This window comes from Benincasa hispida, chromosome 5, assembly GCF_027475165.1.
Source record: "Benincasa hispida cultivar pf3 chromosome 5, pf3_genome.v1.1, whole genome shotgun sequence".
Taxonomy (NCBI): Eukaryota; Viridiplantae; Streptophyta; class Magnoliopsida; order Cucurbitales; family Cucurbitaceae; genus Benincasa; species Benincasa hispida.
The window spans coordinates 61,671,554-61,684,403 of record NC_143482.1 but is presented as its reverse complement, the minus strand read 5'-3'; the positions used below and the strand labels follow the sequence as shown (position 1 = coordinate 61,684,403).

The 12,850-nt window shown below is 30.9% G+C and overlaps 1 protein-coding gene across 3 annotated transcripts; it reads left to right on the top strand.

Moving 5' to 3' along the window:
• The first annotated feature begins 9,171 nt into the window (after window positions 1-9,171).
• Window positions 9,172-12,690, top strand: LOC120077128 (putative magnesium transporter NIPA6). 3 transcript variants are annotated; one of them, XM_039031026.2, is made up of 11 exons: window positions 9,185-9,682; window positions 9,854-9,876; window positions 9,983-10,119; window positions 10,481-10,537; window positions 10,626-10,716; window positions 10,812-10,972; window positions 11,059-11,186; window positions 11,270-11,407; window positions 11,519-11,611; window positions 11,713-11,830; window positions 12,222-12,690. In XM_039031026.2, the coding sequence occupies exons 4-11, from the start codon at window positions 10,528-10,530 to the stop codon at window positions 12,311-12,313; spliced, it is 831 nt and encodes a 276-aa protein (XP_038886954.1). In that variant the 5' UTR covers window positions 9,185-9,682; window positions 9,854-9,876; window positions 9,983-10,119; window positions 10,481-10,527; the 3' UTR covers window positions 12,314-12,690. The 3 variants fall into 3 exon arrangements, with proteins under 3 accessions (XP_038886953.1, XP_038886954.1, XP_038886956.1); XM_039031028.2 differs by lacking the exon at window positions 9,983-10,119 and having other exon boundaries at window positions 9,201-9,682; XM_039031025.2 differs by lacking the exons at window positions 9,854-9,876; window positions 9,983-10,119 and having other exon boundaries at window positions 9,172-9,682.
• Window positions 12,691-12,850: the final 160 nt, after the last annotated feature.

Below are 12,850 nucleotides of genomic sequence, written 5' to 3'. Positions count from 1 at the left end.
ATCACAGATTAAACATTCCTTAAAGAAAATTATAAGGTAAAGAATAATGTATGTTTGCCTAAAAATATGGTATTTTCAACAATTATCCTTTTTTTCTATTGTTTTCACTTTTGTTAGACTTTAGAATTAAGTAAAGGATATATTAAAAACTTAGGCCTCACTTAATAATAAATTATTGTTATTATTATTTAGAAGTTGATAACTAATTCATGTTTTAGTTTTAAGGTTTTTTTTTTTTTTAAAAAAAAGAATACAGTGGGATTGATAACATTTTTATTTTTCTTTTTCTTTTTTTTTTTTTAACTTTTTAGAAGTGAAAAAACTTTTTAAAAGATCTTTTGTGGTACTATTTGATAACGATTTGATTTTTAGTTTTTTTAATTTTGAAAAATTAATCTTGTAAACATCACCTCATCCATGATTTCCTTGTTTTAAAATCTATATTATATGAATGTTTTAAAAATAAGCTAAAATTTTAAAAGTAAGATCTTGTTTAATAATTATTTTGGTTTTTTTATTTAAAAATTAAATCTATAAATATAAATTCCATCTATTAACTTATATGTTTTGTTACTATCTTTAGGAAATATTTACAAAATCAAAACCAAAATTTGGAAAACTAAGAAAAAATGACTTTCAAAGTTTTTTTTTTAAAAAAAAAAAATTCAAATGTTTACGAAAATATAAAAACTGTGATTAAGAAATTGTGTGAAAACAATGACCGTTTTTAAAAACTAAAAAGAAAAAGAAAAATAAAATAGGTATCAACAAAAAAAAAAAAAAAGTTTTTCAAAACTCATTTTTATTTTTTAAATTTAGCTAAGAATTCCAATATAGTTAGAAAAGAGGAAATCCCTATCCCTATGTTTATTAACTAATTTCTTTATTTCTTTATTTTTTTATTATTTGGAAAAGACTTTACCATTTATTTTTTAACATCGACTCATTAACTTGTTTAAACATATATTCTCAACAAAATGGCAAAATGTTAAAACGAAAACAAAAAAAACAAAAAAACATCAACAACAATTTTCTTTTGCTTAAAAACAACATATTTTACTAAATTTTTAAATTTTTAAAATTTTGCAAGAATTCTAAAAACATTTTTATATATCGTTTATAACGATTTGCGAATGCAATTTAATTCAATAAAACAAACTATACAAAAGTGGACAAAAATAAAAATAAAGATTCCATAAAATAAAATTAAAAAAGAAAAAGAGAATTATGTTCATTTATCCTCTTATTGTTCTTACTTTTCTAGTAATCATTCCGTTGTTGTTACTATTCTTATTATTGTTATTATTATTATCATTATTTGGAAAATACACATTTTCATTGTATTTTGTTTTCGTTTGAATTTAATTTCATCAAATCAATTAAAATTTTCCCTTTTTATCTAAATTTTCTTATATAATAGTACTATTTTGGGTCAGTTGAGTCTCATAGGAAGGAATATGAATCTTTTTTTTAGATACATATTCAAATTGTTTCTGAGATTAAATTGATTGTTTTTTATGGTTTAATTCGTGACATCATAATTTTTATCTTAATTATTATCTTAATATATTTTTGCATGATTTAATAGTTGGTTTGAATTCAAATGGATGAAAGAATTGTTTAAATGTGGTGGAGATTATAAAAATTAGCCCATTGGTAAAATTTTGTTTTTATTTATAATGAAGTCAAGAGGAAGAATTTCAATGAGATGGCTACATATTTTATTTAGTCCCTGACCATTGAAAATTTGTGAAGCAATTCAAACGTTTTGATTTTGTTTTAAATAATCAATTCTTAAAATGTAATTGAAACTGCCAAAGAAACTAAATAGAGATTAGAAGAAAATTCAAACATTAGAATTAAAATAAATATTTGGCCTAATTTTGCTCAAAATAGGGACAAAAAAAACTAATTCATACCCATAACTTTGGTGTTGTATTAATAATTAATTAAAACTCAAAATAATAATTATATCAATTTTGAACCTAAAATTTTTAGGAATGATTCACTCTAGACCATTTGTTGGTTAATATAAATATCTCCAAATTTAAAATGGGAAATTGGTACTGATGATCCTATTTAGAGTCATCTCAAAATTTGACCTCACTTTTTAAGTTACTCGATTTTTTTCCTTCTGCTAATGTCGTTACTCTGTAAATTTACCAACTCTTCTTTCTTCTTCCTTCTCTTTTTTGCAGAAATTTTGTCACCTTTTTTTATGCCTTTTTTCTTCTTCTTTTTTTCCTTTTTTTTTTTCTTTTTTAGTGATTTCTTCTATTTATGACTCGCTTTGTTTTTCAGGTTTCTTTTTCGAAAATTTATGTTTATGTCGCTCTTTTTTTGTTTTGTTTTTCTTACGAGATTTATTTTCTACCCTCTTTTCCTCATTTTCCGATGATTTCTTCCGTTTATGTAAACGTCTTCTTCTTCTCGAATCAAAGATGTAAGTTGAAGCATGAATCAGAACGAGAGGTAGAAACGAAAGTGAGACCAAGAAACGAGATGAAGAAGCAAGAGTGAAAATTCAAATGAAGGCAAAAAAACTCAAAAGAAAAAACTACAAAATTGACGAGAAAGAGGCTAGAGGGAGTAACGAGAAGAAGAAGCGAGAGGAAGAATTCAAAAGAGAGGAAAAAATCAAGGAAAAAAATGAAGGAGAGCAATGTGAATTGGGGAATGATATGAAGGAGCAAGAGGAATGAAATGATGGAACGAGAGGAAAGAGCGAGAAATCTGGGTTGCGCTTGGCCTGGCACGCGTTTTGGGATTAAAACGATACTTTCACACGTGATTAACAGAAGGTCAAATTTCGAGTGTTTTTTAAGATGAGACCAAATTTCGAATGGCCCTTAAATAGGAGACATTCTAATAAAATTATGATTTAATTACAAATAGTTCTTGGACTTTCCAATTTGTGTCTATTTGGTTTATAACTTTCAAAAATATCAAATAGGCTCAAATTAAAATTTTTTTGTTTAATAGAATCCTAGACTTTCACTTTTATGTTTAATTTGTAGACTTGTGAATTTAAAAAATTTGAAAGTTCAATACTAATTTTTTAACTTTGAAAGTTTAAAAACAAGATAAACTTAAAACTCTAAGGGGTGTTTGACTCTTCAACATAAGTTCGAGTTGAGTTGGTATGATATATCAATTCATTGTTTGGTCGACCAACTTTGAATGTTGGTGGAATTGAGTTGGTATATTTTGCCAACTCACCTCAACTCTCTCTTCTTCCCATGTTTTCGATGGTTCCACTCATCGGCCACTGTCAAACTCCGAAAACTAACTCCAGACTTCGACAACCACCTTCGATGACAACTCTGGCAACCACCTTCATTGAAAACTCCGGTGACTAACTCCGGGCTCCAACAACCATCTCCGGTGACAATTCCGACGACAAAATCTGGACCTGACAACCACCTCCGATAATAGCTCTGGCAAGTTGGCAACCAACTCCGACACCAATTCTGGCCTCCTATAACCATCTTCGTGCTACCAACTCCAAGGACTAATTAGCTCTGACAACAAACTCTGATCACCAACTCCGACAATCACCTTCGTAGGCTCCGACAACTACCTCCGACTACAAACTCCAATAAAAACCACCTTTGAGCAAGCAACTTCGACGACCAACTTGAGGTTTCGACAACCACCTTCGACGACAAACTTCGCAATCAACTCTAATATCACCTTCATGCGATTAACTTTGGGCTCCGACAGTCACCTCCGACTACAATCTCTAGCGAAAATCATCTTTGATGATCGACTTCGACGACTACTTTTTACCGACCAACTCCGAGATTCAAAAACTACCTTTGATGACAACCTTTGACAATCAACTCCAATACACCTTCATGTGACCAACTTCAGGCTCCGACAACTACCTCTAACTATAAACTCCAACAAAAATCATCTTCGATAATCAACTTCGACCCACTTCCGACTACTATAAGACTGATGATTGTTAAAGTATGTTATAGGGTTGTTGATTATATAAAAATATTATTTTACCTACATTAAATGCAATATTTATACGTAATGAATTCGCATAATATTTAGACAAAAAAATATGTATATAGTTGAAAAGTATGCAACATATAACAAAAAAACCATAAAATGAATTTTTATTTCCTAAAACATTTTCCAGCAAGAATTAATGAAAATTAGAGATTTGTTCTCTAATGATCCTCCAAATTTAGAGGAAATGAAAGTGAGACTGTTGAAGAAATGTGGTGCCATTCCATCGGTTGTTACGATGATGAAGGAGATTTAATTAGAAAAATCACGGCATAGTAAAAATATAGAGTAACAATAGGAAGAAGAAGATATGAAGTTCATGTAGAAAAAAATAGCTAGAATCAAAGGTTTTGATTTCGCTTTACTTTTTCATTTTATTTAATCATATTTCTATAAGAAATGTAATGGGTTAATCGTTGTTCATTGCCAAAAAAAAAAAAAAAAAGAAAGAAAGGAAGGAAGAAAGAAAGAAAAGTTTTAAAAATTAAAATTTTAAAAATTAAAATTAAAAGAAAAAAATGCAATCCATATTTTATTCAAACAAAGATTGGTAGAATTATTGAATAAAAAAGTATATCAGATACCCAAACATATGAACTTAACTTCTGATACGGCCCCATGCTTTTTTTTTAGAAGTGAAAGTTGTCCCCATAAATCAACACAGGTCCTTTCAGCATGCTTTGTCCTCACTCACATTTTGGAGTCCTTATGATTGAGCCACCGAAAAGAAAGGTACACCTTATTGGTATAAGTAGTAACTTTCAATTCTTTAAGTCTTTCTTAACCTTACTTTCATGTCCTCAGGATCCCTCTCGTTTAGATGTGATACCGGTTCATTCATGTACCTCTCCTGAACTCGGGTCGTTACACATAAACATATGAAATCAGACTAAATAACTTTGCATCTTAAACACAGACATATGAACTCTTAAGACGTATGAACTTCATACATCCTATCTCAATTAGTGCTCCAAACAACCCCTAAGTTAAAACTAAACTTGTATATGAACCTGATTTTTTTTCTCCCAATTTTTTACTAAAGTAGCAAAAGATTGTGAAATAATTCTTCCTAAATAAGCTGAGAAAAATATAGGAATTTGAGAAAATAAAAAACCATTGATATTGAAAAAAAATAAATTGTCACAATCCTTTTGATTTCATTATTTATTTCTAATATTACATTAATCTTAATAGTTAACGAAATATTTATAACAAAATTTCTGGTTTAAACTTTAAATTGAGTCACTTTAGAATTTCAAGTGATGTATTTATTAGTTTGAATTCGTACAATGGGTTTAAGGCTCCGTTTGAGATTGTGTTTATAATAGTAGGAAGTTACTTTGAGAAAATCTTAACCATCGTTATTATTTGGTGAATCAAATGATTAAATAATTTGAGAAAATCATTTTTAAAATTATAACTAACATGTGAAAGTTATAGTAGTAGCTTTTAGATTAAGCTTTTCTAAAAATTGACTAATTTTTTAATATTTAAATAAATATATTATAATAATATTTCTCCATATTAATATATTTTTTTATCTATATATTTTAAAATTTTAATCAATTCATTTTTTACAGTTATTTTTCTCAAACTTTTATCAAATAATTTATAAACAAAATTAGTTGAAATTCAAATTATATATATATATATATATATTACTAGTATCCATGCAATCCACTCCTATTTGCCAAATTTGGGTTTTGGAAGACACATTGGATAAATCCATGAAAATTGGAGAAAGTAGAGATTTTAGATAAATTTCTTATTTCATATTTTGTTAAGGAAAATTTTTATAAACAAAAGAATCCAAAAAAATATTTACATTTAGCAAAAAGTTTCAAAAGTACAAGTACTTGTGGAACTTTTTGTTATAAAGTGTAAATATTTTTTTTATATTTAAAAAGACTCTATTTTATTTTATTTATTTTATTATATATTATTATTATATTATATTTTTTCAATATCTGTATTCTCATTGTGTACTTCTGTGCTCCTCAAATTTACAAGCCTCCTATCGTTTTTTCCGCTAAAGGTAGGTCTTAAGGTAGGTTGATTTTTCTCTCTCTTTGTTATAATTAATAAATTAAATGTTGGTTTACATATTTGATATATATCATATCTAATATAAATATAATATGTCGTAATAATGTTACCACGAAAAATATTACAAAATTAAAATTTGTAGCATTTGATATTAATGATAATAATTATTTGTCATTAGTGTGTATCTTATCATAAATATTCACTATTACAATTAGCTTATGACCATGGGCCAAATATTTTTCATCTTAGAATTTTTGGATATGCAGTATATGTTTCATTGCTCCATCACAACATACTAAGATGGGTCCTCAAAGAAAGTTAGGAATATATATTGGATATGATTCTTCATCAATTATCAAATATCAGAGGATGAATTAAGAAGTTGGAAAAATAAATTACATGGAATATATCGTTATTGTCTGAATTAGATCCCCGTACAGATCAATGTGAATTTGAAGTTTATAAGATAATTCATTTGCAGAATGTAGAAAATCAGTTACTCAGATGCATTTATAGATGCAAAGAAAGTAACTAAATCACATATACCAGTTGCAAATGTTCCATCGAAAATTGATATCCCAACATAGCAAGTTGTCACTAACGAGTCTAAAGCACGTCAAAAGTATGGTAGACTATCGAGTCCTGAAAATAAAAAATCCTCGAAAAAGAAAATTAATAAATAGTCAAGAATACTTGGTTGAGGGTATCAATACCTATGAATAAATCTTTGACATGACTAATAAAGAAGGTGAAATACCTAAAGATAATAATGAGATTTCAATAAACTATGTCATGACAGAAAAAAAAAATCGAACTAATATAGTTATTGCGTATAATGTTGCTCTTGATATTATATATGAAAGTGAGGATCCTGAACTAAAATCTGTTGAAGAATGTCGACATAGAAAATATTGACTTCGGTGGAAAAAAGCAATTGAGACATAACTAAACCCACTCTAAAAAAGTTAGATTTTTTTTTACCCGTAGAACACCAATAGGTGTCAAACCTGTGGGATACAAATGAGTACGTGTGAGAGAAAGAAATAAAAATAATGTGGCCACAAGTTATAAAGTAAGACTAATTGCACGAGTTTTTTCACAAATACCTAGTATTGATTATGAGGAGACGTAATCTCCGGTGGTGGATGCAATTATATTATATTTAATTGGTCTAGCTGTGTATGAAAATCTGGACATGCATCTTATGGATGTAGTCACAACATATCTCTTGATAATGATATTTATATAAGAATCCTATAAAGATTTAAGGTACCTGACATATAAATCAAATTCCCAAGAATTGTATTTAATAAAGTTATAGAGATCGCTATATAGATTGAAACAATCAGGATGAATGTGGTACAATCACCTGAATAGATATTTGTTGAAAGAATGATATCAAAACAATCAAATATATCCATGTGTTTTGATAAAGAAATCACAGTCAGGATTTGCTATTATAACTGTATATGTTGATGACTTAAATAATTAGGATTCCTGAACAGCTTTCAAAGGCAATAGAATATCTTAATAAATAATTTGAGATCAAATATCTTAGAAGAAAATTTTTTTACCTTGGCTTGCAAATACATTTAGCATATCAGATATTTGTTCATCAGTCAACCTATACAAGAAAAAATTTGAAAAGATTCTATATGGACAAAGCACATCCATTGAACATTCCAATGGAAGTTCGTTCACTAGATGTGAAGAAAGATCATTCACCAGATGCGAAGAAAGATATATTACGACCTCGAGATGATAATGAATTACTTCTTGGTTCTAAGTACCATATATTAGTACAATTGGTTCACTTATGTATCTTGCTAATAATACAAGATCATAATCAACAAGATATAATTCTCCTCCAACAAAAAGACATTAGAACGGAATTAAGCATATACTCCATTATCTTCGAGGAACGATTGATATGAGTTTGTTTTATTCAAATAAATCGAATTTTGATACGGTTGGTTATCCAAATTCTAAATATTTATCTGATCCACACAAAGCTAGATATCAACACATGTTATCTAAAAGCATATTTCATCAAAAATTTTCTACACTCATGATCTTGAGGAAATTAAAATGATGACATCACTATACAACAAATTTGTTTGAAAGATAACCTAGACTTATTTACAAAAGCATTACCTAGCGTAATCTTTGAAAATTTGGTGTATAACATTGGAAGGCGGCAACTCAGAGATCCCAAGTGATGTTTCTATGATAGGGAGTAAATATACTTTGTAAGAGTATAAATTATATGAAATATATAGTCTTTTCCCTTCATTAAGATTTTTTCCCATTGGGTTTTTCCCAGTAAGATTTTAACGATGCATATTTCATACATAAAATGAGCATCTAAGATAATAGATACCCATTAAATGCTGAAAGAGGGAGTATTATAAATACTATGATAATAGATACCCCTGATGCTTAGTGTTTCATTGACCATGTACCATACCCTCATTTCCTAAATGTTGTTTATGTGTCTCAACATTACACATCAGTATCTATGTAATTCACCTTATACTTGCTAGCTTGCCTATAAATTGTGGTATTTGTGGGTTTTGGAAGATGCATATTGGGTCAAATTCATGAAAATTAGAAAAAGTGGTTATTTTAGAGAAATTACTTATTTCATATTTGGTTAACTTATTTTATTTATATATTATGTTTTATTTGTTTTAATATCTATTTATTTTATTATATTTTTTCCATATTCATGTTGTCATTGTGTTTGAATTTTTTGTTTTGATAATTTTCTAGAAATATATATCATTTTCGGTACTTTTAGTGATATTTCCATGTCAACATTTCCACGTCAATATTTTTAACCTCGAACTAATACAATTTAATTTAAGGGTTTAAATTGATTTTTAGTGAAAAAAAAAATCTCTGCCGACAAACATCAAGCAAAATGAACTGGCTGGCCCCACAAAAAAAAATCCTAATACGTTAATTAATTTTCAACCTTCTAAAAAAAAACAAACGCGTACTTTTTATTTTATTTATTTATCAGTGGCATTACAATATATCCACTAGATAGCCGACACGTATTGCAAAATTTATTTTAAAACCAAAAAATAAAAATTAATAATTAAAGGAAAACCATAGAGCCTTTCTTTCCCATCAGAAAAATTACGGCAATACGACGAACGACGAAGGGAGTGCGTTGCATCGAGAAATTCTTTTCAGATCTCTTTTCTCGTCGGACTTTCCTTTCTCCGGCGACCCCATTGCCTTTCTTCTTCCATTTCTTGGAACTCGTGATCTTCTTTTGGCGGAAACTTGGTTATTGGTAGTGGTGGCCCCATTATTCCCAATTTTCATTGGGCAATCAGATTTATGATTGATTCTTGCTGTTTTTGTTTTCTATTGCCGCTCGTTTGAATTTTGGATTGCAACCCAATTCGGGCGGGAGTTTGTGGGAACCCTTTGATTTAATCCGAGCGAACCTATTGTCTGCGGTGTGTTTGCGAGGTAGAAATGACGATTTCGGAGAATACGAAGGGTCTGGTTCTAGCTATGGCGTCCAGTGCGTTTATTGGGTCGAGTTTTATCTTGAAGAAGAAGGGACTTAAGCGTGCCGGAGCTACAGGGGCCAGAGCAGGTCTGTGATTACGACTCACGAATTAATTTTTATATTTATTTCTTGGTTTTGGTTTCGCCTTCTTGTGGAATTGAAATGCTTGATTTCTGATTGTCCAATGTATTTGTTGGTTGGATGCAATCTGATTCATTTTGAATTTTTCTTTCTGTATTGTGTTTTATGCCCTGTTAGGAAGCAAGGGGAGTTTCTTTCAGGTAAATTTATGTCAAAACTTTTGGGTTAGTTAGTTCCGTGTGGACTTTTCTTCTTGATTTGTCTATCATTGGTGCCACTTATTCAACAATGGATCCTGGCACACAGGGCAATTGAGCTTTTAAACGTATGGAAGCTTTGGCTTTAAGGGTTGGGATTGGGCTCTCCAATAAGATCTTGGATTCAGAACACCATGAGCCATCTTTTGGATGTCAGATGGAAGCTTTAGGGGGCTGGGATATGAGGTGTTTTTTTTTTCTTTTTTCTTTTTTGATATCCACGAGTATCTGGATCAGCTTATGCACACCTTAACTAATAATCTCAAGGGATAACCTGTCCGACCATACAACATTTGAATGTCAAGAAACTCGTAGGATATTAAATCCTAGGTAGGTGGTCACTATAGATTTAAGGTACTTTGTAAGCTGGTCTAAGCTGTAAATAGAGTTGTTATCCTCTTGATGAACCGAAAGATCTTTAATTAATGAATTTATTTGTTCATCTGCTTTGTTATTACTTCTTATGGATGTTCAGTTCAAGAGTTTTCTAGGCAATGTTCATGCTCTTTTATACTGGTTGATGCTTATAGTCTCTTTCTTAAAACAGGTGTTGGCGGTTATACATACCTGTTAGAGCCACTTTGGTGGGCAGGCATGATCACAAGTATGTATAATAATATGTCTGATCCTTATTGTCAAAAATATGAAGTTGATCCTGATCCTGATTCTGATTTTTCTTTCTTTCTAAATAGTGATTATCGGAGAGATTGCAAACTTTGTAGCATATATTTATGCCCCAGCAGTTTTAGTCACACCCCTTGGTGCACTGAGTATTATTGTCAGGTGAGTCCCTATTGAGATTCTTGTACTATTTGTGTAAAACAAAAAATGTAAATCAGGTGGATCTCACAATTTTTTTTTCCTGATGATTTGTGCAGTGCTGTTTTAGCCCATTTCTTATTGAGGGAGAGGCTACAGAAAATGGGTGTTGTAGGGTGTTTATCTTGTATTGTAGGATCAGTTATAATAGTTATCCATGCACCACAGGAACGTACTCCTGATTCTGTTGAAGAGATTTGGGATTTAGCAACTCAACCAGGTAAGAATTGATTCTTATGAATTTCATTTAATGAAACATCATCAAACCTCGTACTTAATATCTCTTTTTTCTTAATCCCTGAACAGCTTTTCTAGTCTACATTGCTGCTATAGCTTCGTTAGTTTTGGCTCTTATGTTGTATTTCGAACCTCGTTATGGGCATGTAAACATACTGGTCTACTTGGGAATCTGTTCTCTAATGGGCTCATTGACGGTAGCTATGCATTTCTGCTAGATCAAACTATTTTACAACTTTTATTTGAATTGAAATTTTCTAAACGTTTGTGATTAACTCAGGTTATGAGTATTAAAGCTATTGGAATAGCGATAAGGCTTACGCTTGACGGGGTAAGCCAAGTAGCTTACCCTCAAACTTGGCTTTTTGTCACAGTTGCAGTAGTCTGTGTCATCACACAACTAAATTACTTAAATAAGGTTGGTGTCATATTAATATGGAGGGCACAGTTGTTTCCTATTCCTTTCTTAACCAAATGCTTGAACAGGATTGTGTATTTATGTTGACTGATATGGTCTTTTTCGTTTCAGGCATTGGATACATTCAATGCAGCCCTTGTATCTCCCGTATATTATGCCATGTTCACGACATTGACTATTATTGCTAGTGCTATCATGTTTAAGGTAAATTTCTTAACCACATAGCTCCTCAGATCTCGGGTATTACATCCGTTCAGGTGTAGAACAGCCAATATAAATCGGTTACGTCTGTTTATGCTCTGCAGGACTGGTCAGGCCAGAATGCGAGCACCATAGTCTCTGAATTATGCGGATTCATTACCGTCCTTTCTGGAACTATTATTCTTCACTCAACCAGAGAACAGCAACCGGTCTCCTCACAAGGTATTTCATATAAACATCCCTTTTACTTATCCCCGTTGTCCATCAATTGAGAAATCTTTGTATGGTTTGATATCTAATTAATTATCGCGTGATACCGTATATTGCAAAATGACTGTGTATGCGGTGCCCGTATAAACCACATAGCATCAAGAAGGGTGGTTGAGACATCTGTTTAGTGTATCAGAATCTCTGATCTGTTCTTCAACATTGTTTTGTATAGTATCATTTGTCAAAAATATGGTCCTATACAGAGCCTTACCTAAATAAAAAGGGGTTAAATGTGGCAATGGTTAATGTTTCATAGAGCAAATGTATATATATTACTATATTGGAAATGGGCAATAAAACTTGCACAAGGCTACTAACACATAAGTTATACCCGTGTTTGCAGGATCTGTGGCATGGTATATTAGCGGGGATTCAATGAAAGGTATTGAAGAACATTTGATCACCATAAGCAATTCACATTACACTGAAGAATGAGCATTCTGTTGTGATCGTTATTTGGAAGGCAATGGAATGGTCTTAAATGCAACTTTAAAGGATACTCATACTGGAAGAATGAGTACATTGCCCGATTTTATATCGGGACATTGGCATGTCGGTCATGGTCTTGTCAAGACTCGAGCGGTCCTGTCCCCTCCACTGCTGCCAAAAGGTTTAGTGTTGAAACTCGAGCTGCTCGATCTGGTAAGGATCTTTATTGATAGAATGGTGTGTTGGGGCGGGGGGCGGGGTTGTATTCCCATGCTGGTTCCAGCATGAATAGTATAGCCTGTGCCATATGTAAATTATAGGTTATAACATTCATTCATTTGAGACCTCTAATTTATCCTTTTATAAAAGGAAATCTTTAGTCATTTCTCCTTTTCCCTCATGGTGTAGATCCATCTATAGTTCGGATGACTCATGATTTAGAGGGGAACCTTAGTTAAGTGAGAAAACAGTCTGGTAGATGGATACATAATTATACTATAATCTTAGGCTGCTTATTTGATATTGTTGAATGAGAAATTTTGA